A 26,909-nucleotide genomic window follows, 5' to 3' on the forward strand; every position below is an offset into this window, starting at 1 on the left:
CGTCTACCACTGCCAGCGCTGGTTGGAGCAGGGAGGCTGCAGCCGGCAGCGCTGAGTGCTTTTATGGAACGGAGCAGACTGTTTCTGCATGCAGACCTCAGTTTCTGTTGAGAACCATTGGAGATTTCTCAAAAAAAATATATATATATATATATATTTGCCACCTCCCTGTTGAGAACAGGCCAGAGGGAGTCATAATCTGAACAAGAAGCAGAGAGCCACAGGCCAGGGTGCAACCCAGGCTAGCAAACCCATATAGATTTGCTATATATAGTGTTTGGGTGCTGTCTTGCTTAGTCTTTTTTTCTCCATCTGCACTCAGATGATAACATAACAGGATCATAGTTAGGGGAAAAAAGCTCTGTCGCTTTACACAAGAATTTACTATCAGGCTGAAGCATTTGACTTCAGTGGGAACAAGATGGGCCCAGGATTTTCTGCTGAACCTCCAGCAGTGGGAGGAATGAATGGACTGGTATTTAAAACAAGCACTTCTTTACTAAAGGGACACATGCGTTGATGTGTCGGAGGAAGAGACAGATCTGCCTTGCTCCAGGACGCGGGAAGCTCACAATAGTGGCTCTGCAGAATGGCAGGGCCGCTCTGGGGCCAGCATGAGCCGTCGTTAACGGTTTGTCTGTTTATGTTGCGAGTGGGCTTGGGAAGAGCTGTAAATGCATATTTTCCTCTTGCAATATTGAATCCAGTGTTTTCATTTTGTGAAGCCTGAGGAAAAATTATGTTTCATATTTTAAAAATAAACACTGCTTTTACAGAGGTATAAATGCAGACCTATAGTATCCAGCACACCTTTGCCTCTCGCCTTATTTTCAAAGCTTTAATGTTGCTTGTGTGCCCCAACCTCCGCTAGAAAAAATATTCACTTGAAATGTATTTATCTTTCTTTGCTAATTAGCAGCAAAATGACACAGAGAAACTTTATATTTTCCTCCGCAAGAACAGCCATAGAGACTTCATTATGGAGGGCTCTGAATGATCCCTATTCATGGCAAGCAAGTACTGTCTGCACCAATAGGTCCCTGTATGCATGACAGAGTAACAGGAGAAACCCCATCGTAGACAGAGTTGGAGGTAAAATCTCCAGGATTTTATGCTTTTATTTTACTTTGTTCCCTAATATTTGTAAGTGCGTGTGTGTGTGTGTGCGCGCTACATATATGGAGGGTATATGTACCTGTGTGCATTTAAGCAGCAAAAGTACTTATACATATTTGTACTCATCTAAATTTGCACATAAACAAACACATGCATGAAAAGTATGCATGGAGGAGAGTTATGTGTCTGCATACATGTATATACACATGCACGCATGCATTCATATTTGTTTGCATGTATGTTCATGTACATATATATTTATGCATACTTTCACAGGCATACACATATACATAAAGTTTTTATATAGGGCTCTGTGTGTGTGCATAGGCACGTGCTTTCTGTACTAATCCATGATCAGATTCTGCAATTTTCACATCCTACATGGTAGCCCTTTTAATCCCAGGGGGCTCTGAAATAAGAAGTAAATGAAATAAGATGCCACTAAGTTTGGAAAAGGGAAGGTGACTCTGAGCCTCCATGACAGAAAGAGGTAAAATGGGAGCAAAACAAGCTCCGTGGAAGCATTTGCTCCTTCTGATTAAAAATTTCCAGCGAGCTTTGGAGATGGTGGGAAGCCCGGGGTTGTGTTTGTGTGCACCTGCGAAGAGACAGGATAGTAGTGCAACAAAGCCCTGATTTTGCACGAGAACATATCCATCTTTTAATATCTTAATTAACATGTTTGATGTTAAAAGTGTTACAAATAATCTGGCAACTTCACTACGGACAGGTCTTTTTTTTCCCTGATCAAAAAGCCTTGTTCTACAGGAGCTCTCGGCCTCTGCTGAAGCCCTTTTGGAGTAAAGAGCGACTCAGAAGAAGCAAAGAAGAACTGGCCTTTGAATTAAAGGTAGTTTGCCAACGCAGATGAAATGGATGAGCGCTCCAGGGTCTGCAGCTAGAAAGGTGAGCAAAGACTAATCAGTCACAGAGGGAGGGCTTTAATCAACCAACAATAATGTAACGTTACAGTATTTAAAAAAAGGCGGGGGGGAGGGAATAGATGCATTGCTTTGTGATGAAACCATCATTAAATCCATCTTACTCCAGTACCAAAAATCTCCTGCTGCTCTTCTTTACAGAAGACATTGGCTTTCTGTTCACTTGCAGTATCACCAGTCTTATTTGTTGATTTAGATAATTGGCTTTTTGTGGCAGGAGCTGCCTGTCCCTCGTGGGTGCAGACTTGAGCGTTCCGCTATAAAAAAATAAATCTAACTTATAATCTGTCTTTCCTGCATTTCTTGTCTATTTATCTGGTTTAGGTGACTGAGTTCCTTCTCCCTCTCTCTTTCCCTTTCCCTGCACTCCTGCCACGGGGGCACAGAGAAGTGACTGTTTCCCTCAGGAAGAAATTTGCTCTGTATCCTGCTCATTTGCCGGTGTCTCACCGAGCCTTGCTCTCGTCTTCCTCTCGCCTCCTCCTGTGACAGAGTATTTGCCCGCAAATTAAGCAGAAGTAGCAAAGCCCCCAGTCCCACCGGCCAATTTCCAGCCCCGCGCTTGGCAAACGCGCGGACCGAGATGTTGATTTGTGTGACTCTATTCCCGTCCCCCTCCCACCGCCTCCCCCTTCCCGGGTTTTGCCGCAGGAAGGACGCGAGCCTGACGCACCGCAGACCGTTTACTTTCTGTGGCAAAGCCCGGGTTGTGCCGATGGGAGCTGGTGATTGACAGGTTAACTCCAGTTCCCCGGGGCTGGCTTCACTGGTCCCACTGTTACGGTCCCAGATTCCCCACATACCAGGCCGTTGCTGGTCTCTTTATAGCTCCCCATCCCCTTTGCCGAGCAATGAAGCCATTGTGGAGGACCCGGGGGCCGGCAGGACTCGACGTCCCTCCCTGTCAATAACCTTCCCCCCTCCTCACCTTCGTGTAATATTTTCTCCTAGGCGTTGTTGCTTGCCCCTCTCCCCTCGGTGCCCACCACCTCCCCCCGCCCCAGACACTTCACACGTGTCAGGGGCTGGCCCCATGCCTCCCCGAGGCAGGGCAGGTTAATACCTCGGGGCCAAGGCTCTCACTTGCCACTCTGCATTCAGCCTCCAGCTCCTCCACAGCCATGGACAGGATTTTCTCTGGCTTTCTGCTCTCTTTGCTGCTTCTCCTCCAGAGCTATGGAGTTTATGGGGTACCACCACAGCCACGAGGTAAGTGGAGAGCTCAGCACAGGGGATTATGTGGGTCTGCCTTGTGCCTCCCAGCCTGAGTAGGGATGGTAAAGAAGATGAAGAAATGAGAAAGATGCCCAGTATCTGCCAGGGAAACAAGGAAGTTTTCTCAAGTATTTTTCCAAGGCAGCAAAACCTGGAGATCTGTTTGCTTCTGCCTGTTTCATTGCTTTAGAGTAATACTGAAGGCTCTGTACAGATGCACAGAAACCAAAGGTGGCATCAGATCAGCCCTAGACCACAGCATAGTGTCAGGTTTTGGCTGGAGGATGCCCGGTCAGGGAAGGACCTCTCCCATGTCTTCAGAAACTTCTTCCTCTTTGCAGCTCTGTGGAGGGCTGGTTTTGCTGGGTGCTCAGGAAGGGAGTTGGCTGGACAACCCAAGCTCTGGTTAACCTCACAGAGTAGGAAAGTCTGGGCCAGGTTCCTGAGGCTTGGCCTTACTCAGGCTTTACTTAACCCGTTCTTAAGCAAAATCCATCTCTACTTGTCTTTTCAGGTGGCATATAAAGTAGCAAGATAGGAGATGCGCTGCCTACTTTTTGAGGTTGCGCAGTTTAGTTTCAGGGTCTGTAAATCTCAATCTGTAATTATTGTCAGCAACTCCTGGCTACAAAAGAGAAGGGTTTGAGAGGCTCCTGTTTAGAAAGTGTCTGTCCTTTGCTAGGGGTGAGATGCTGCTATGGGCTCTAATCAACCTGGGAAATTCACTGCAGAAGGAGGTGGCCAGGGTAAACTTTAGTCGTGGATTTTAAAAATGATTGAAAGGCTTTATGACAAAGAATAATATATATATCTAGGCAGATCGTGACAGTTGTAAAACAGGTGTGACAGTGACTGCAATGTTAGCTGCAGCTTTTGAAGGGGACTTTTCTGATATACTGGCCAGTTTCTCCTTGGTAGTTTGGAAGAGATTTATGTTTGCAGTGGAACAAGATAAGTATGAGATACCACTGAATACGGAAACTAGACAGACTGGTCATCCGAACCAGGATGCTCTATTGTGAACAATCGCTGCTTCCAGAATGTCTTTTAATTCTGAATTACTAGGCAGATTTCCTGTTCTTTTAATTAATTTGGCAATAATGCCCTAAGAGTTTTTTATATTAAAATAGTGCATGAAGTTCAGCTATTCCTGAATCATTTCCGGTGTGGACACTTTTGGAAATAGAGGAGGGTTTTACTTCTGGTTTAATTCAACTTTAAAATAAACTATATTGTGTCAAGACGTCACTCAGAGTAAGTGTGCTTGAATGGCACCCACAGAGATAACCAAGGCCCATCCTGCAGACCCTCATGCATGCACAGTGGCTGTGACCAGGCAGGCAGAAACCCCCAAGCTACGATCTTATATTTTTTTTCTTTTCTCTTTATTTCCCTTAAATATATTGCAGTCTTATAAAAAGAGATTAAAAATGTTACTTAGGGCAAAATCACAGAGCTTCTATGAAAGAAGAAAATGCACTTCAAAATTTCTATTGGATCCAACTGTTCCTAGGGGAACATTCTAACTTTTCTTCCTTGATTTGTCACCTGAAAACAAATTTGATTCATTAGTTGCAATAGCAAAGGGGAATCTGTCCTTTATTTCTGGAGGAACTGATTGCAAGACCTTCAGCCTTTCCCTGTATCTTCATTTCCCACCTGTAAAATGGGTATAAACCAAATCCTGCTAAAAGGGTTTGCAATCCTGCATAAGATGGACTATCAGCTGAGTTTTCTCCTTCTGCTGCAATGAATTATGGCGGCAAAGTGAAAGTCACCCCTATGGGAAAAGGTTATACTGCATTTTAGTGGAAACTTGAGCATCTGACACAGTAACTACCGCCTGCTTCCCTTTTACACACAGCATCACTTAGAGAAACCTTGTCTGGAAGCCAGATACAGATTCAGCATTAGTGCCTCACAGGAAACTAACCTGATTAGATTCTTTATGGATATATCACAGGGTATTTATTTTTGTGTGTCTGAAAGACTGAAAGCTCCATTAGATTTCACACTGAGGACTAGCTATAATATTTATGTCATAATTTGGAACAGATTTGTTGGCCCAAAAGCTCACATTTAAAAATCTATCTGCAGAAATCTCCTTTATGATATAACCTATATCGTTCCTCCATGTGGAAGTCAAATATTAACAGAGCACTAGATACCCCCACAGAGACAGGCTAAATGACAGGAAAAAAAAAATAAAAGAACAGAATGCAATAGATCTGGAGGGGGAAATGAGACAACTCATTTAAAAAATCATTAAAAATATCAGTCCTTTTTATGTTTTGCCACAGTTGAAAATTAGGATGGTAAACAGCATGAAAATGAGAAAGTAAAAAAAAAAAAAAAAAAAAAAATCAGCCAGCTTTTTTCATTGCTGATGTTTTCTGTTTATACTGTCCATTTTTACAGTGGATGTTCACATCTTACTATGGGGTTGTAGAGATTAACTAGGAATTGCATGGTCCTGCATCTCTCTGTTGTATTCTCTCTCACCAGTTCACAGAACTAAAGCAGTGGTGGTCTTCGCTGTATTACAGTGTTTCATTACCAGTGCCACTAGCTGAAGAACAGGAGACTGGGTCGTATTCTGTTAGCTGAATCTGTGAATCTTGATTCATGACTGAATCTGAACTGTTGAGTTTCATGCCTGCTTCGAGTCACGCGTGACAAAGATACAAGCTTGTTAATTAATATCCATGTGGCTTGCTTGCTCAGATCCAAACTGTGATAACTTATTTTTAGATTTTGTTTAATACAGAATGGCATATGTAGGCTGCAGTTCACAGCTTTCTTCCTCTTTCCGTGCTGCTATAAGTGAATTAAGTTTCATTAAGTTACAAGTGGAGAACCTGGTCCCGGAAGTGCAGAGCTGGTATCTCATCAGTTCACTGCTTTATAAGTACAAGTTATCCATGAACAGCCGTATTTTTCTTATAGAGTCTTTTCTAAGGACAAAGAAAATTTAGCAGTCTTACGTTGGTCTCACTGGGCCTCTGTGAGACAGAGGGAGAAAGGGTTAAGAGCTTGTGGGTCCTCTAGCCTCAACTGCCTGCTCTAAACTGCAAGTCCATTTTTACTCCAGAATATTTTGCTCTTCTCTTTCCTTTACCTTTCTCCTCCGTCTTTATCTTTTCCAGGCACCCTGTGCAGAACCAAACCCACCGACCTGGTGTTCGTCATCGACAGCTCTCGAAGTGTGCGCCCACATGAGTTTGAGAAAGTCAAAGTGTTCATGTCCCGGGTGATCGAGGGCTTAGACGTGAGCCCCAATTCCACCCGGGTGGGTGTCATCAACTATGCCAGTGCAGTCAAGAACGAGTTCTCCCTCAAGACCTACCAAACCAAAGCCGGCCTCTTGCAAGCTGTTCAGAGGATAGAGCCACTCTCCACTGGGACTATGACTGGCCTGGCTATCCAGTTTGCTATTAATCGGGCTTTTAGTGACGCAGAAGGGGCCAGAGTGAGGTCTCCCAATATTAATAAGGTAAGCAAATTATGTGTTTCTTTGCTGTGTGGGAAGGACTTGAAGATCCCACTTTTTTGTGGTTCACCATGGAATAATTGGAAAAATTAGAAAATGGGGAAAAGTGATTCTCTCTCTGTGCTCAAGCTAATACTGACTCATGTTCAGTGAGATGTTAAATGCTTTGATTGTGTGGGAGCAAATGGGGGTTAATTGTCAGAATTGAAAAAGCTGAAGAGAGTCCCAACTCTCTTTGAAAACAAAAGTTCAACTTTCCTTTGGAATTTAAAAATATCCCCCAAAAACTCACAAGGTAAAAGAGCTGGCCAGGAATTGTCTAGCTAAAATTAATCCAGCATCACTAGCTTTCCGGCATCTGGAGTCCTTACAGTGTATGCTCCTTAGGACATGGTGTCCTGCTTCCAAAGTGCCTGCAACAACATACCACAGCAAAGTACTGACTTCAGCTGGCTTACTATGTATGAACATACTAATATTAACAGCACTCATCTTCCCCAACTTATTGTAATAAAAATGTCTCAGAATCCACAACTGTAAAAAATGAGGCAAATTTCTGAAGATTTCCATTGTAACGGCTCCTTTTACATGTAGCTATAAAGTGAAGTGCTGTTCCAGTGTCCTTCACAAGTCTTTCAACTTTTCAGAGGCTAACTAATGACTATGTTTTCCATTCTGGGTATTGCCTTCAACTACATAGACTTCGATGGTTATTTGGCATTTAAGGTTGTGGTATAAGATCAACTTAATTCTACACTTGATTCCAATGGGCATCACAGGTCCTGGACAAGATTCTCTGTCCAGGAACCTCAGTTAAAAAAAAAAAAAATCCCAGATATCTCAATTACCCACTTTGGATTTCGCCCTGAGTGCAACCAGACCTCAACCCAGTGACAGTCATCAGGAAGTCTCTCTTCTGAGCATGTGGAAACTGTGTATTCTTGATAGTATATTTTAGCTAAACATCACGAATGTACTTCCTAGGCCCTTGTGCCCTGTGCCAGCTCCACTGGCTCTCTGCTACGATACAGGACCAGCAAAATAAGCAAAGGCTTTATGCAGGCAATTAGAGCTTTCCACCAGCTGGACAAGAGCCCAGTTGCTGGAGTGAGGAAGTCTGGGATCTTTCTCTTGATTACAATATTTTTGGAACATCATTCACTTTCCATTTCCCTCTGCTGCTAGTAATGCAATAGGGAAGGCAGAGTTTTCAGAGTGGAGTATGGAAAAGAAGATACCCCGGGATGTCAAGTTATAAATAATACTGAAACATGAAAAACAGGCACTAGTAAAGATCTGCTGCCTCCAAAAAAGAGCAATCTAAAGGCTCTGCAAGTTGGGAGTTTACAAGAGATCCCTGAAAACTGAGGCCATCATCCACAAAGATGATCTAATTAGCTGTCTTGTATGTCCTCCCCTTCGTGCTGAACTATGACCTATTTGCAAATGTGAATGAATCCATCTTCATATTGTCTTTTATTGTGGGGTTCACAGAGGGGAAACATTTCTGTATTTTAGCATAATCTGGTTTGAGTCAATAGGAAGAAAACCACAACTGATAACTTCAGAAAATTACACTCCAAAAAACTTTCCTTAAATCACACTGGCAATCTACTCCAGAGGAAGAAACTCATCTGACCTGCCATCATGATCATATCACTCTTCAAGCTTAGGAGTTGCCTGGTGCAAAATCTAATAACCCCTCTCTGACAGGGGAACTTGGAGGCCTAGCTGCAACAGTGTTTATTCTGAAACAGTAACACTTGTTTTGTTTGTCAAATTCTTTGAGGTTCATTGAAAGAAATCACTGTAGAATTGCAAGACCTCATTAATATTCTAATTGTCATTATCATTTTTAGTAGAGAGTTTTAAAATCCTTTAGTGGCAAAACTAATTTTTCTAATTCATTTGACTGGGCTACTTCAAAGAGACCAAGTATGGATTCAGCCTTTAGCTCAAAGCTGCAATTTTCTGGAGGTTCAGATAACTCCCTGTTACTGCCAAGGTGTGTTTTAGTTTCCTCATTTCCCCAGCAGCAATATGGATGTCACAGGGCCACAGGAGAGGCGGCAGTGACACACTCTGCCTGCTCCCAGACAGGCTCTGGAAGAGACTCATTTCTAGGAGAACTCTGCTGCTCAATCTCTCTGCCGAGGACTTCACTAAAGAACTGTTTCAGATCTTGTATGGAAGATGTTTCCTCCCATGAAACCATTCTGGGGAGCCGGTGGGAAAGCAAGAGCTCTCCAGGAGAGGCCTTCTGCTGCCCTGTTGACAGCCCAGCTCAGCTTGACCAGAGTGTGCTACTCTCAAGAAACATGACCAGGGCAGAAGCAACGGATTTCCTCTGAGCAGCACCATCCAAGGCCCCACGTTAACAATGGCTTTCTGTCCAGAAGGAAAAAGTCATGGGAAATTTTCATTTTTGTCTGATAACTTTTAGCACAAAGCCAGACAACCAAACTGGGGGAAAAAAAGATCAGCTGGATGATACTATGTTTTTTTCAGAAAAATTCACTTTAATTAACATGCAAAAGTCATTTCATAAAAAGAAAGAAAATATTTTTGCCCTCCAAACAAAGAAAATTCCAAGAATTTGAATGCCAAACCTCAGAAATGTTTCAGTTCTTGAATATTGACAGGAAAAAGGAGATTTGTTTCTCAATACTCTAGGTATGACTTTGGAAAAAAAAAAAAAAAAAAAAAAAAAAAAAGCTTATTTATCATCTCTGCAGTAATTGTTGTTCAGTACCCATAAGTCAAGGTGTCCTGCTTAAGCGCACAAAGACAAGCTCCAAGTTGGAGGGGCATCTACTTGTACATCTCTTGCCTCCTACACTGCTGGCTGCTGGCAGGAATTGCCCAGTGTGCAACAGTAAATGTAGTGATCCAGAAGGGTGGATGTTGTTCCTTTCCTTGGAAATGGTCATCTCTTGCTGGGGTAATGACTATAATGTTTGTTTCTGAGGTGTGACTGACATCATCAGACTTCAAATCAATGCTGTAGAACACCTCATGGTTGGACATGGATGCATGAGGAGTGCCAGTCAGTGTGCAAAATTTGCTTTCCCAAAGCTGGCACCTGTTGCATGGCTTCACATTAGCAAAAATCTCAGGCAGTTTCTAATTTGCCATTAAGTAGCCTTTGAGATATAACAAGCTTTTTAGATCCATTTTCTTCTAGGACTGCTACCGAATCCATTCATGTCCTTCAGATACTTCACTATTTTTACATATCTTCTCCTTTCTTTATCTAAGTCCCCAATGTCTATTTTAAGACAAGGTGACCATGTCTGGGTCAGGATGGGGACAGAGTCCTGATTTATGTAAAATTATTATAACATTTTCAATATTAGCACTCGTGTGTTTCTTAACACAGCCTGACATCTTACATGCAGTGCTGACCATTGCTGTAGATTGAAGAGACATTTTCACTGAGCTGTCTATGAAATACTTGGATCTTTATTTACCTAATGTCTTCCACACCATTTAAGTAACATCCTTCCCTGCGCACCGCTTTCTTGCTCTTGTCTGCTCCTCAGCAGCCCTGCCAAACAACTCACCCAACATGCTCTTGCTTCCTTCCAGTTTCCTTTCATCTCAATAGACATAAGAGCTGTTGTGCCACTTTATTTGCTCTGTTATTAAACTAGTCAAGACTTCAGTTTAAGTTTCTGACACTTAAGAAAACAGAATTTGTTTAGCAGCTCACTGCAATAGCATGGCTAAAGAATTGATGTTTCTATGGACAGTGACGCATAAAGGACTTTCAAGTTGCTTTGATTCCCTGAAACCTTAATGTCCTGGACATCTCAAAAGGCAGATCAGGGGTAACCTCCTTCATTATTGATCTTAGGCATCAAAAAAGAAGAAAAGAAAAGAAAATCTTTACAGGCTTTCACCTCTTTCCTTCCACTTTGGACCTGGTCAATGAGATTCCTTGATTCCCTGCTTTTTTTTTTTTTTTTTTTTTTTTTTACTTTTTCCCTTCTGTCATCATCATGCTGCTCACAGTCGCCCCCATCATCTGCCTAGGAGGAAGAATAGCTCACCCAGTAATTTAGGGAGGTGAAGCTTCCAGAAACACCGGGCACAATGCTTGCTCCTTTGTATAGTAAAAATCCAGCAAGAACTTTGTTAAAATTTGTACTATAATTTTCAACCACGTTGGACACTGGTCAAAGCATCACAAGATTATCTGGTCTTGCTGTGCTTCAAGCAGCAAATGTCACCCCAGGACAGGGAAAAGCACTATTTGTTTCCACAGGAGCTCAAAGTAAAGTCTTTATATGTCTATTAAAAAAATGCAGGGGTGTCCAATTACTTTTATCTTTCTCTAGGTGGATAACAAACAGATTGCCAAATTGCTGAGAAAATCAGGGACTTCTTCCTGAAAATCAGGATCAGCTTCCTGCTTAATTACCCATCCAGTACTGCTACAACATTCAAGTTACAAAAGTGAATAATGAGATATGGCTACCTCATTAGCTGCGAGATTACCCACACAGGGCAGCTGCTGAAGTATGAATATCTAGGGATGCCTGTGAATACTCTGGTGTCTTACTTAACCAAGAACAAACTGTGTCATGAGAACATAGGGGATTTCTATATGACAGAAATAGGACAAGAAGGAGACTCTGGATCCAGTAAGTTAGAAAGGTAGTGGCTAAAATAACCAAAGGTTTTGATCTTGAAAAGCAGAAGTTTCTGAGTTGCAGAATTTCCTTGGGGCAAAGCTGGAGAATCTGTCCTTTTGAGAAGGCAAATGAGAACACCCTTCTGAATTCCTCTCAGATGGCAACCTGCTGAGCCCACACAAGCCCTCTGTTGCAGGGACATGTGTCACCCTCTCTAGGATGTAGTGGCTATTACTTTCTTCCAACCTGTCGTGCCTTCTACTCTTTACCAAACAAGGCTCCATGTTTCATGTACCACACACTAGGACTCTCAGTATTTCAAATGAGATTAAGCTATAATGTAGAGAATTACTGAGATCCTGTGACTGCAAATAATTTCGCAGTAGGTTTGAAACAAAAGGATGTGTTTTCTCATGTTGCAACTCCTCACCTCAAGCTGGTAGATAGGGCAAAGTTTAAAGGAAGAATCCTGGGAAAACCAGAATCTCCCGATATCTCCTAATATGAAGATACCATAGAATCATAGAATCGGTAAGGTTGGCAGGGACCTCTGGAGATCATCTAGGCCAAACCCCCTGCTCAAGCAGGGTCACCTAGAGCATGTTAGACAGGGTTGTATTCAGGCGGGCCTTGATATCTCCAGAGAAGGAGACTCCACAACCTCTCTGGGCAACCTGTTCCAGTGCTCTGTCACTCTCACAGTGAAGAAAATCCTCCTCACGTTCAGGCAGAACTTCCTGCAGTTCAGTTTCTGCCCATTGCCTCTTGTCCTGTCACAAAGAGTTTGCACAAAGAGTCCTGTCTGAAAAGAGTTTGTCCCCATCCCCTTGACACCCTCCCTTCAGGTACTTAGACACATTGACAAGATCCCCCCTCAGCCTTCTTTTCTCCATGCTAAAGAGGCCTAGCTCTCGCAGCTGTTCCTCAGAGGGCAGATGCTCCAGCCCTCGGATCATCCTCGTAGCCCTACGCCAGACTCTCTCCAGTAGCTCCATGTCTCTCTTGTACTGGTGCTCCCAGGCCGGTACTCAAGAGCCTAGCAGTATTTGAGATGAGGCCTCACCAGGGCTGAGTAGAGGGGCAGGATCACCTCCCTTGACCTGCTGGCAACACTCTTCCTAATGCACCCCAGGAGACCATTGGCCTTCCTGGCCACAAGGACACATTGCTGGCTCAGGGTCAACTTGTCATCCTCCAGCACTCCCAGGTCCTTCTCTGCAGAACTGCTTTCCAGAAGGTCAGCCCCCAGCTTGTACTGGTGCCTAGGGTTATTTCTCCCTAGGTGCAGGACTCTGCACTTGCTCTTGTTGAACCGCACGAGGTTCCTCTCCACCCAGCTCTCCAGCCTGGCCAGGTCTCTCTGAAAGGCAGCACAGCCCTCAGGGGTATCAGTCACTCCCCCCAGCTTGGTATCATCAGCAAACTTGCTGAGGAGGCACTCTGTCCCCTCATCCAGGTCATGGATGAAGAATTTGAACAGGATGGGAAGCAGTACTGAGCCCTGAGGGATGCCACTAGCCACAGGCCTCCAACAGACTCCACACCACTGATGACAACCCTCTGAGCTCTGCCTTTCAGCCAGTTCTCAATCCACCTCACTGTCCGCTCATCTAACCCACACTTCCTGAGCTTATCTAGGAGGATGTTAGGGGAGACAGTGCCAAAAGCCTTGCTGAAGTCAAGGGACACAACATCCACTGCTCTCCCCTCATCTGCCCAGCCAGTCATTCCATCATGGAAGGCTATCAGATTCATTAAGCAGGATTTCCCCTTGCTGAATCCATGCTGGCTACTCCTGATCACCTTCTTGTCCTCCATATGCCTGGAGATGACATCCAGAAGGAGCTGTTCCATCGCCTTTCCAGGAATGGAGGTGAGGCTGACTGGCCTGTAGTTGCCTGAGTCCTCCTTCTTGCCCTTTTTGAAGACTGGAGTGACACTGGCTTTCTTCCAGTCCTCAGGCACCTCTCCAGTTCTCCAGGACCTTCCAAAGATGATGGAGAGTGGCCTGGTAACAACATCCGCCAGCTCCCTCAGTACCTGTGGGTGCATCCCATCCGTGCCCATGGATTTGTGGATGTCAAGCTTGCCCAGAATTCTAATCCTTTCCTCCTCAACCAAAGGAAAGTCTTCCTTTCTCCAGACTTTCTCCCTTGCCTCCAGACTCTGGGATTCTTGAGGGCTGCCCTTAGCAGTGAAGACTGAAGCAAAGAAGGCATTCAGTAGTTCTGCCTTCTCTGTATCCTTTGTCACCAGGGCCCCCACCCCAGTCAGTAGCGGGCCCACATTTTCCCCAGTCCTCCTCTTGCTGCTGATGTATTTGAAGAAGCCCTTCCTGTTGTCCTTGACATCCCTTGCCAGACTCAATTCCAAATGGACCTTAGCCCTCCTCACCACATCTCTACATACTCTGACAGCATTCCTGTAATTCTCCCAAGTAGCCTGTCCCCTCTTCCACATTCTGTGTACTTTCTTCTTCTATCTGAATTTGGCCAGGAGGTCCTTGCTCATCCTGCCCCCTTTGCTGGACTTCTTTCTCCTTGGAATGCATTGCTCTTGAGCTTGGAGGAAGTGATGTTTGAATACTAGCCAGCTATCCTGGACCCCTCTTCTTTCTAGGCCCTTAACCCATGAGATTCCTCCAAGTAGGTCCCTGAAGAGCCCAAAGTCTGCTCTCCTGAAATCCAGGGTTGCACTCCTGCTTGTTGCCTTACTTCTTTCCTGCAGGATCCTGAACTCCACCATCTCATGGTCACTGCAGCCAAGGCTGTCCCCAACCTTCACATCTCTAACCAGTCCCTCTTTGTTGGTAAGGACAAGATCCAGCAGGACACCCTTCCTCGTAGGATCCTCCACCATTTGTGACAAGAAGCTATCATCGATGCATTGCAGAAGCCTCCTGGACTGTTTGTGCCTTGCTGTGTAGTCCCCCCAGCAGATATCAGGGTGGTTGAAGTCTCCCATGAGAACCAGGACCTGTGATCCTGAGGCTACTTCCAGCTGTCTGTAGAAGGCCTCATCGACTTCCTCTTCTTGGTCAGGTGGTCTGTAGTAGACACCCACAATAGTGTCCCCCATGTTAGCCTCTAGAGAGCCATAAGCTCTCTACTGCCTCCTCCCCTATCCCTAGGCAGAGCTCAACGCATTCCAGTTGCTCTCTCACATAAAGAGCAACTCCACGACCTCGCCTTCCTGGCCTGTCTTTCCTAAAGAGCATATAGCCATCCATGACAGCATTCCAGTCATGTGAGCTATCCCACCATGTCTCTGTGATATCTGTATACTAGGGAAAGATCACCTTATACTTGTTCTATTTCTTAAACTCTTTTTGCTCAGCACTGTCACAGACAGGTTTCCGGGCTGGCTGGACAGTTAGGCTGACTCCCTGTCATGTTCATTTTATCCATGGGCTCACCAACTGACTTCTACACCCAATGCAGACTCTGTGCCTCCAAAAATTTTTCTCTCCAACTTCCAATAGCAGTTTAGAAAGCAATAAGAATGCTGAATGCTCTACACTAGATTTTCACACACACTCATTATGAAGATTATTCATATCAGATCCAGATGTGCATGCTGCTACCAGAGGTCTCCCAGGCCAGATCTGGGACATGGCTGGGTATACATGAGGATGGATCTCTAATGCAAAGAGTCAAAGACAGAGAAAATGCCATGAGGATGTAAACCACCTCTGTCCTGTGACAAACACTGCTGGAGAGATTCATAGCTACTGACAGGAACCTGTTCATAGTGTAGTGTTCTTTGCAAAAGTGACTTGATAATATATCTTGTTTCATGACAGGTTGGCTTTTGATAAGCTCTAATTGGCAACCCCTGTCTCAGAGTTGCTGTGTGCATACAGGAAGGCAGAGCTAGCTTGCTACTGATAAGCGGCTGAGTCAAGGGCTCTCTCTCCTGGCAGAAAGCATGATTGCATGACTGGCTCCTCACCTCGGCTGGGCTGCAGGTCCAACAATAACCCCAGAGTCAGGCTTTTAGGTCAGGCCTGAATGTCATGTTCATCCCCCCTCTTACAATATGCACTGACATCTGTCACAGATGACTCTCCTTCCTGCCTCATTTCCCTGTTTTGGCCAGGAACACAGGAGAGAGACTTCCACTCTGACGCAGCCAGTTACAGAATTCTGGTGTCCTCAGGAATTTTTACTCTGTGGCCCTTAGGAAGTGCAGATAAACACCTAGAGACCTTCATTAGTTTGAAAGCTCTACATTTTTCCAGATTCACTCATCCTTTGCACAGATGGAAAGCTCTGAATGAGGCAGCAGAAAACACTGGTGCTGCAAAAGCTCCAGGGCATTCGAACACCTCTCTGCTGAACGATGGTGGGCAGAGGGAAAAGAAACTTCTTCACTGGGCATGGCTGAAGCTTCTAGGGAGTATGGGGCAGGAAACCTCACTCTTAACCTTACTGGGGGTAACTTTTCTCCCTCCCAAGGATACAGAACAGCCATCACACTATCCTAACTGAGCAACTGATGGATCTTTATGACTTTATCTTCACAGAGGTGGACAGTATGTATGTCATAGAGGAGAGTAGTGACTATTGACTTAGTGGCCAGATATCAGCTCACTCAAAACTTTTCTTCCTGATAGATTATTTTCTGCCTTTCTCTTTTGGTATTTCTTTACTTTTGGTCTTACTGAGGCTATTTGCCTGTGATGTGGACTTTTTTTCTGCTTAAGCAGCTCACCTGCTCCTGATGATTATATTCCTCCATAGTGCATTGCATTCCAACTAGTTGCGTTGGAGTTGATAACAGTGTCACAATAAAAGGAGGAAAAGTGGCTGAAGCGGATGAATTGCCCAAGAACAAAAATGATACTTTGTGAAAATGTGACTCATTAGAAGAAGAATAAAGGGGAAAATGGACAACCTAGCAACAGCACCAGGACTCCTGGAGTATTTCTGTTGCTTCAGGGCTCCAGCTAACCCAGAGAGAAATCCAGATCTCACTAAAATCAGCCATCACTTTAACGCCGATGATAGTATGGATAGGATTTCATCTCTGCTATTTATTGTGGAATGGGGAATCAGAAATCATAGCAGACACTAATACATAGTACAACCTTGTACAAATCACTTCTCTGCTCTCTTTCTCTATCTATAAAATGGAGCATAAGCCTTAATCACACATTTTTTCCACACTGCTGTGAGCTTCTTAGATGGGCAAACATGCTATAAAATTCCCATACTGAGCCCAATCCTTCAGCTGCTACTTAGTCAGAGTTGTCCTTAGTGTCAGCTAGGGGTTCATGGGAATAAAAATGGTTAGAGTTTGGCTTGAGCAGTATGACGAATGTAACCTTTACATTGGTTTCCTTAGGGGTAAGACTCACCCAATATCCATTAATTAAAACAGTCAGGTACATGGCAGTTTAACCTTTCTGGCTCCAAAATAACCCCCAAATAAAAAGGACACCTTATGAGATCTGAGGAAGAAAAGGAAGAGGGGGAGGAGGGGATATGTTTCCTTTTTCTTTCAAAAATGTGAAACCTTATTTAATAACCCAACCTGTTCTGCAAGCAATAGTTATGTTAAAACCAGTTCAGGTATATACCTTGTCTCTGGCATCCTCTGTGTAGGTGGCTATTGTTGTGACCGATGGACGTCCCCAGGATAGCGTGCAGGATGTGCCAGCACGGGCCAGAGCAGCCGGCGTTGAGATCTTTGCCATAGGCGTTGGCCGGGTGGACATGCACACCCTGCGCCGAATTGCTAGTGAGCCCCTGGATGATCATGTGGACTATGTGGAGAGCTATAGTGTTATAGAGAAGCTGACCCACAAGTTTCAAGAAGCTTTTTGTGGTAAGTCCTTGCCATAACCCCTGAATTCCTAGCCAAGAAAAGCACAATTCCTAGCCAAGCCTAGTACAAGTGGCTGCCAGCATGCTTTTCACATGGAAATTTTGTATGTTACAAGCCTTCATCCTTCTGCTCCCTTTTTCCAAGGATTTGGATCCACAGGAGCACAAAGTAGCATAGAAGATGGATGCTCTTTGGAGGTACCTTTCAAGAGATGCATGGGTATTTCAATTTTCATTTAAAGAAGTCTCCAGACTTCACTTGCACAGAGAAATTTGTAAACATGACCCATGTACCTCTTGAGGCGTAGAAAAAGAACCTGGAATACACGATCTTTAAATAAGTAGATTCATTGTCCTTACAGTTTAACCATCTGGGCAGTTCTGAGAATCTGTCCTGTAATTTCCCTACCATCATTGTCTTCTGAATTCCCAGTTAAGCATGGGCTGGTTTCACTTCCCTGCTAGAGGGTGAAGCCTCTGTGACTGACCACGCTCATGAAAGAGGGGACCAAATGGTACATACCTAGGGGAGCAGAGACAAAATTCACTACGCAATTCAGACCATGAATATTAGTGAGAGTTTTGTTTTGACCGTCCTGGAGTCAGAAGTCAGCCAGAGACAGAGAGGCCTGATGATATGTTTTGAAGTTCTGGCATTAGTGACATCCAATGAGAGAGAGAGAGAGAGAGAGAGAGAAGGAAAATTATCTCCTCCTTTCTGTGCCTTGTTTTTCAAATTTGTAATATACAGATGACAAAGTTCTCCCCTTGACAAAAGCCCCATCCAAGGCTGTGCTAAAGCACAGTGCTAAAGATTATTACAGCTAACAGAGAATGGCACTAGATTAACTGCCAAGAGGGCTGTTATCGTGCTATGCAAGCAGCTGCACAAAACCATCCTTGGAGATATACCCAAACACCACCTGCTATTGTGAAGCACAGTTCGTGGCTACTGCCAGCAGGAAGAACTGTGCAACATTGTCCAAGCTGCTTCCCATAATGCTTAAAAACACACAAGAAGAAGGGGGAACCCTTCACAATCAAGCTTCTATTTAGACTCATAAAAATTTATGTATTCTTCAGAGTACCCAACCTGAGAGCCTAGTGTTACAATCATTTGCAAGGTTAGTAATATTCCTAATCATATGGGCTACATACGTGCTGGAAAGATCTAGTGTTGGCACAACAGTATGCAGAGCTGTAGGTTGGAAAGGCAAAAGGAAGTAAAAAGAATGCATAAGAGGATAACACAACCTAGTTGAAATAACAAACAGAATCCTCTTAACTTTGAAAGACTTATCACCACTCCCATCATTTCTATAGAGCCAGAAATGCTCAACTTTCGGCACAGATTTCCCCAGTATTTGTAAATGAATTTGCTCCAAGCAAATCTGTTTAGTTTCGGCTTTGTTTTCTATGATCATTACTATAGCTCTGACAACACTGTCAGTCACTGAATGTCACTGGCTGAAATTGCTGCAATTCAGCTTCTGTTTGCTTAGCATCTTAGGAGTAAGATACAGGTTAAGATCAGCAGGAACAAATGTTTGCAGAGAGTGAATTTGAAAAAAATGTACTTGCAAGGGTAACTGAAGTGAATTCCAAGTAGGCTTGGACATGAATCCCATTTAGGAATGGCAGCTGCACCTGAGGTTGAACTCACTAATCATAATCATCATACATAGCTGGGAAAATAGGTATTAGCCAGCCACCAGGTGGTAGCTTGGAAGCCAATTCTCATTCAGTAGTTTAGAGGGTGAAGTATATTGTGATGTGCCCAACAGAAAGGTGGGTTTTGTCTTCAGCATAGAGATTACTTCGAGTCCTGGAAGTGCCTCTGAGTTAGGAGACTTGTGAAAATTTCTCCTTATTTCTTGCATCTCAGTTACTACCTAAGTACAATGGCTTCCTGCTGCACTGTCCTGCTGTGGAGTAGATTTAGATATCACTCAGCTCTAGTGTAGACAGTATAAATATCACACTGTGGTCATGGACATACATGTAGGCTCTGGGTTGAGAAGCCTTAGCATGGTCTCTGACTTTAATGTGCACCTTTTCTTATAGTGGTGTCTGATCTGTGTGCCACTGGAGATCACGACTGTGAGCAGATCTGTACAAGCATTCCAGGGTCATACAAGTGTGCTTGTAAAGAGGGTTTCACACTGAACAGTGACGGGAAGACCTGCAGCGGTACGTAATGATTTTCAGTTGAGCTGTGTTCTGCAGTGGTAGGATAGGGAGCCACTGAGACAGAGTGGACATATTCTGTTCAGAAAAGTCTGAAGATGAAACTATACACATACAAATTCTTAGCACGATTTTTTTAAAAAAAGTAGGAAAAAAAGTGTGAACTGGTGTAGAGTTTTTATTGATTAAATCTATTTTGTTAGCAATAAACTGCCGCTAGGGTTATATTCTATAAAATTAATTGGAGTCAGGTAGTTGCTATCTTCTTTTGTCCTTTTCTCATATTTTGCTTCAGCTTGCAATGGTGGGTCAGGATCTGCTCTGGACCTTGTTTTCCTGATTGATGGCTCGAAGAGTGTGCGGCCTGAGAACTTTGAGCTGGTGAAGAAGTTCATCAACCAAATTGTGGAGTCGCTCGAGGTGTCAGAGAAACAGGCACAAGTTGGCCTGGTTCAGTACTCCAGTTCTGTCAGGCAGGAGTTTCCTCTGGGGCAGTACAAGAACAAGAAAGACATCAAAGCAGCAGTCAAGAAAATGGCCTACATGGAGAAAGGAACGATGACAGGCCAGGCTCTGAAGTACCTCGTTGACAGTTCCTTTTCCATCATCAATGGAGCTAGGCCTGGGGTTCCCAAGGTGGGCATAGTCTTCACTGATGGACGGTCACAAGATTATATCACTGATGCTGCTAAGAAAGCCAAAGATCTAGGTAGGTCTCCTCAATTCTTAACAGCTTGTTTCTCCCTTTGACCAGGCATTGCATCTAGTACCAATTTAGGTATGAACTCATTCCCAAAAGATCTCTCTTACCTAGGATAGATACAGGTTGCTAAAGAGTGAATTTATCCAGACATTGTCTGGGTATCTCTATAAACTCATACAGAACATGGAGCAGCTCTGGCTGGGGATTCAGACAAACCTTGGTTTACCAACAGCTGGTTCTCACTCTCACAGCCTCCCCTCTGTCTTTAACCTAAGTCCTCTGGGTGTTTCTTTGCAGAGCAGGATGGAGTTTTGTACATTTGTTACGGGATGCACAATGGTTTAGCATGCACACTTCACCCCAAATGGGCAGAAAACTTAGAGACAGAGATGAGACTCTCAGATGTTGGTAATAAAAGTCAGGCCAGCATAAGCGGGACTCAAGGCAAGACAAAGACAATTGGCAGAGAGCCTCTCAGAGAACAGGAGTTGCAGGGCCAAGTCAGCCTTAAGGCCTGAAAAAAGGAGGAAATAATAAAACAGTAAAAAACAGAATCAATGATTATGGGAATAACTGCAGACTCCCTGCCCAAATCCCAGGCACACTTGCACACTAATTCCTCTTTGCACAAGGATTATGTCCCCTTTAATTCACATTATAGCCATCCAGGAGGCTCAAACTGGCACATCTCTAAGCTGGCCTCTCTGCCTGAATATACACAACTCCAGGTCAGTGTTGATACTCTACAATAACAGACCACTTCTGTGCACAAAACAGGAGAAAGAAGGTGAACAAGAAAACTTCTTCAGCTGAGTGGATATATATTGACACATTTAAACATCTTGAACCAACATAACTTTAGATCTACCACTTTGCTGACCTCCTGCTGAATAAGTTCCCAGTCTCCTGACATCACTGTTAAAAGGATGTGGCTCACGACCATACTCACGAATTCCTAAATCTTTTGTCTCCTTTATCTTTGGTCTTGACACTAGATGTGACTAAGGTTTAGCATGTATACAACCATCTATACAATGTATTCTTCTGTGGTGGTAAGACTTTAGACCTTACTTCTTCCTCTCCTCCTCTTCCTACAGAGACATCCCCAATACCTGCTCATAAGTGATTTCACTGGAATAAATAACAAAATGCTTACAAATGAGCTCCAAAAATGAGTTGAACTTAGAAAAAATCAAATACTGGATACATTCAGAGGAAGAAAGACAAAGCAAAAAGGGGAAGGGAGAAAGCATTAGCAGCGGCTGGACTGCAACATTCCAAAGCAGGAGTTAACTAGCATCACCATTCAGGTCAATGAAAAAACTCCAGTTCAGTTCAATGAAAACAAGGTTTAAGCCAAAACTGGCCAATCAGTCTCCCAGCACTGAAGCATAGTACCTGCCAAAGTGTTAACTCACAGTATGGGTTGTTTCTGACAAATAATACGGTTTGCACATTTTGGAAGAGATTCAACTACAGTTTAACTGAACCATGGATCTCAACTACACAAAGGACTTTGCCACTGGCTAAGCTGATTAGTGGTGACAGCAGGCTATTTTAAAAAGTTCCATTGTTTCCTTTCATACTATTTTTAAAACACTTTCACTACTAGTGGGATGCATGACCCTGTCATGGTGTTATGATCATTTGTCCTTTCTTTACGTTTTTTCCTGTAACTTCAAAACATTACTATTGATATGATAGTAATTCTAGTAAAACTTTGCCTACAAAAATACTTTGGAATCCCAGCTGACCTGAATTCAGTCCATAATGGTAGAGGTTGAAGGGAGTTAGTTTTTACCTTGTTTTCTTATCCATTACAAGATGTAACAGTGGCAAAATTTGTAAGGGGAGGAATTATTCTTTATTTGACTACACTGATATAATTAAAGACATAGATAAGATTTCAGATTCATCTGGGATCTGAAGCAGGACTTTGAACCTGAAAGCTGATTTTTTTCCCCCAAAATATTTAGATTAGTGAGGAAGGAAAGTGTACAAATATCAAGTCCATTTAATGTCATCAGGTACATTCCTAGCTAAGCCAGAGCTCAGTCTGTTTTTCTAGAGTCAAAGGGACTTCAAACTCTCAATTTTACTTTGGAAATTATTCACATATATATCACACTATAGTCTTCTGCTGGGATTCTGAGAGGGAAACACATTCCTAACATATATAGTCTACTCTTGTGATGTGTGTTCAGCATTCTGGAAATTTTAATAGCACCAGAAGGTCTGGCAGCCAAGGAACTGACCAGCACAATAATCAAGTTCACAAAGAGAACAGGAGTTCTCAGAAACCCAGCTTGTCCAAACAATACCCTTAGAGTGGTAATTGAAAACATAGTATGATTCCTAGTTAATATCTGCAGAGGTATGTGGAGGCTGGGAGTGTAGAAGGTGAGCAAGCACCTATACACCGAGCAGAGTCTGCTGCTGTAGCAGCAAGAAGATCCACAGCTGTCAGACTAACAGGCTCTCACTGCTTGCAGGCTTTAGGATGTTTGCTGTGGGAGTTGGCAATGCAGTGGAGGATGAGCTCAGGGAAATCGCTTCAGAACCAGTAGCTGAGCACTACTTCTACACGGCGGACTTCAGAACCATCAGCAAGATCGGGAAGAAGCTGCAAATGAAAATCTGCGTTGGTGAGAGGGGGAGAACGGGGGGGAGGAGAAAATTTAGTCACAGCATTTAGAGCGCAACAAGGCCTGGAGTCTGGAAGCAGTAGGTCAAAAAGCCCCTATGGATGGATGTTATACAGAGTTCTTCATTCTCACTGGATCAAACATGCAGAGTACTTGGAAGGATCATGGGATGCTCGACTTCTGGGCAGTAGCCTAAATCACAGACACTCCCAAATCTCTGCCATCTCTCCCTCTCACAACCCTTCTCTCCTCCCTTTTACGTCTACTCTTCTCTACTTTCTTTTTTCCTTTCCTCTTCAGTAAATAATTCCAGTTAGAACAGGACCTGAACATGGCCAAAGGTGTATGAGGAATGAAAAAACTGCTCTTAGAAGAGAAGCCATGGGTGGCTGTCTCTGGCTTAACTTGAAGATCAAGTCAAAAATAGGCATCTGAGTTGAAGCTAGTAAATCACTGGCTGCTTTTACAGTCAGACAGGCACCACAGGAGTGACAGACTGCAGCTTAAAATAGGCATCTGGTATCTTCCACATGGCCCTTAGGTGTCTAAATTTGGACAATATGAATTCTAAGTTGCCTCAGTTTTGGGTAGCCTTGTAAAGTTAAGTTCAAGAGCGGACTGAGTGGGACATAGACATAGACATACCACAAAAGCTAAACCATAATGTTGACCTGTGAATAAATTGGGTCTCAAAATTAGAAAAAAGAACTACCAACATTATTTTGAGTATCTATTTAGACAGAATAATATGCTTCCTATGAAATATACTGGCTTTTTGCCACGGATCTACTTGCTCAAGCAGGCCGTTGTAGAAACCCCAAATACTCAGGCTTCATTTAACACATTGCATACCTTCATTGCACTTCTGAGAGCTCTACTGCCAGATGCAGCAGGAACCTGGCACCCTCTTGTTGAGTCCAGATGCTTAAGAGTCCTTTGGCTTCTTTTTCCTGCTAAGTAAACATGATTGCTTCCAGATACCAGTGAGATACCCTTCCTGCAGCTGTGATTGGGCTGGTTCAGTTCCTAAGGGAGCTCTGCCAAGCTCAGGTCTACTTCCCATGGACATGCAGACCTATTCTTGAATGCCCTATAGCCCCATGGGATGCAAAGATCACCACTGCTCTCAGGTGGACAAGTGCTTGAATGATCAGGAGGTATTAAGATGCTCTACAGCATCAACAGGATAAAATAATACTTCCTAAATGTTAAACTTTTTTTCCTTTCTTTGCAATTTCTAATATTATCTTCTGCCGAATCCAGGTGATTCCCATGTAAACACTGATGAGTCAGCAGTAACTGGCACATTTATTTTTCTTCCTGAACCTATGTTAGAGACAAAAAGTACTTGGAAAGTTAGGAGTCAAACTTGTCTCTTAGAAAAATAAGATTTGGTCCCTGCTTCACTACAGCTATCCTGAATTATGCCAGGCAAGCACCATCCTTTCTGCAATCTGATTCCTAAAGAAAGGAGCTTCCTTTCCTTCTGGAGAACTTTAGGAGGGATACCACCCCCCTGAGTCCTGTGTCTTGCAGAGTCTTGTAGCCAGCTTGCAGAATGGAGACTGTCTTTGCCACAGATACTAAAAAAGTGGGAATCAATCCACAAACAAGATGATAGGAGTCATATGAATACCCCCAACAGATTTTAATTAAATAAGTTTGGAGAAAGCAAATGTATTTGTGATTCACCACTCTAAAAAGAGGGGAGGAGACTCTGGGGAAGTAGTTATTTGAAAAAAAAATCACTTTTTCTAAGTATCTTAACATTTGAATTTTGAGGAGGAGGGGCTGAATATTTGTATGTGTTTTTCCAGTGCCAGCCTGCATTTATTAGCAGATGGTTAGAAACTTCTTTATATCCAACTTCAGTTTAATCTTCTTTCGTTCTTCTGCAAGTGATGTCCTCTCTTTTAACCAATTTTTCTCTCTTCTGTTTCCTCCTTCCTCTCACCAGGCTGTTGAGTTGGTTCAATGTGGACTTAAAAATACCCCCTTCCTTTTCCCAGTCATTCCAGTTATCTTTTTTGCTCCTTTTTCAGAATAACTTATTTTTTCTTTAAGAACATATCTAAATTACTGGCATAGTTTACCAAACTGAGGAATGCACGTTGCTCTGCTTACTCAAGAAATGAAGTGCTGAAACCAAGATTAAACAAGCCTTGACAGATGGCAAACGGTGCCTCCAAATTTTTTTTCACAAAGGCTGATATCTTCCTGCTTATGAGCAGCAAAGAGTATTGCCAACCATGATAACACTACTGGGAAGATAACTGGAAAACAGATTGTTTTGAATGCTATATCTGGCCAGTTTCACATTTTGGGGCCACATATTAAGCATCAGTAGTAGAACTCAGTGGGCTTTCAGAAAACTGGATTTTTAGGAAATACATTTTTTTTTGAACAGAGCTTACAACAAAATGTGAGATTTTCTTGTCATCTGAGTTTAAAGGCAGAAATTATCAGTCAGGTAGTTAGAAAGAATGATAGTTTGATCTCCTTCGTGTTTGTAGTAAAGAAAATAAGAATTGCCTATTTCAGTTGCAACAATGATTTTGATTTAATCATTTTGTGTACCACTTAACTCATCTTCTTGATCCTGTGTTCCACAGAGGAGGATCCATGTGAATGTAAATCTATTGTGAAGTTCCAGACAAAAGTAGAAGACCTTGTAAAGTCATTGCAACGGAAATATATCCTTTTGGGAGCTATCTTGGTTCAGAACTGAGTGGGTTGAGCTGGGTTTGCTTGGGGTGAACCAAGGGGTGAATCTGGCACTGGGGGGAAGCAGATTAGATAAGTGATCAGGAAGCTGGAGAGAAGACACTTGGATTATGAATAGATATATAACAGGAAGGATCCCTGCTCTAGAGTGCACAGCTACCAATCTGCTACAAAGAACAAGAAGTAGGTGGGAAACATTGGATCCAAGGCAGAATATGTCAAACCACTGTCAGGCAGCAAAGAGCTGTATACAGCGAGGCCTAAGTCATTTTTTTTAGGAAGATGCTTAACTGATGCCAGTTTAACAACAGTGTGGAAGTGTGTGGATGGTTCATGCATGGGATAACGCTGCTACTTCTTTAAGCTCCACAGTCCTGTGAACCAAGCCAAAACGTGAGGGCTGAGAGCAGGAGTAGCTATCAGAGGGCTGCAAGCAGAAGAAAACACTATTCTTGTACGCAGCTGATTCAGTCAGTCATTAAAGCTCCATGGGTGGGATTCTCAGCCATAGCTAGGGAGAGTCTTCATTACCAGGAATAAGGAGACAATGTCTTTTAAAAGCAATGTTTTAATTCAGACACACATTGCTGTATTTGCTATGTCAGTTACACATTATATTTTCTTCTCTTTAGTTCAAATTGAGTACAATTTATGACTTATATTATGCAAAAGGTCAGAATAAATCAGTTTTTCTCACTTGGTGGGTTGCAGCTCCTAGGCACATCATGAAAAGCAATTAGTGAAAACAGCAGAAAATTGTGATACGGTATAACTCTAAGAAAAGGTCTCTCCACTCTTCACACAGCCCATACTGCTCAAGGTCAAAAATTCTCTGTCAACCATTCAAAACACACTCCATCATCCCTACATTTTTTTTTACTTTTCCTTGTACAGTAAATTTAGAGGTGTGTATGAGTATGTGTGTATGTGTGAACATTTTTTACCTTGAATAAAAGTTCATCAACCTGAACAATTCTGAAAATGCCAGAGTAGATGATGACAGTATTCCTCCTCTACCTGCTCCCAGCAAGGTAGCTCCATTCATTATCTGTGCTGTAAGCTAAAGGAGGACTTGAACAATGAATCACTAATGTGCACTGTCATTTTTTCCCCTTAACTCTTGCTCACTGGAAGCTGTGGCAAAAAGGATTGAAGCCTTAGAAAACAAGATCATCTAAGATCCTCAAACTCTATTATTTCCCTCCTTCCTTATGTAATGTAACAAAACCAGAAATCCTTCATTTATACCAAGGGCAGCTCAGCCACAGCGTTATGTCCAGCTTGTATTTTTTAAAGAGTCTAGTCTACCTGCATTTGTTTAAAAGAGAAGTATAACAGTAGAGCACAGATTGTATAATGGGCAGAGCACTGCGTGTAACTGAGAACCAGACCATGCTAATGTTCATTGCATCATATAGAGTGC

At 43.1% G+C, this 26,909-nt stretch overlaps 1 protein-coding gene across 1 annotated transcript; it reads left to right on the plus strand.

The window, feature by feature from the left end:
- The first annotated feature begins 3,178 nt into the window (after positions 1-3,178).
- MATN1 (matrilin 1) lies at positions 3,179-26,664 on the plus strand. Its single transcript, XM_062594182.1, has 8 exons — positions 3,179-3,266; positions 6,419-6,765; positions 17,006-17,228; positions 19,292-19,417; positions 19,710-20,123; positions 22,610-22,762; positions 25,375-25,455; positions 26,615-26,664. Exons 1-8 carry the CDS (start codon positions 3,179-3,181, stop codon positions 26,662-26,664), a joined length of 1,482 nt encoding a protein of 493 aa, XP_062450166.1.
- Positions 26,665-26,909: the final 245 nt, after the last annotated feature.

This window comes from Rhea pennata, chromosome 23 (assembly GCF_028389875.1).
Source record: "Rhea pennata isolate bPtePen1 chromosome 23, bPtePen1.pri, whole genome shotgun sequence".
NCBI lineage: Eukaryota > Metazoa > Chordata > Aves > Rheiformes > Rheidae > Rhea > Rhea pennata.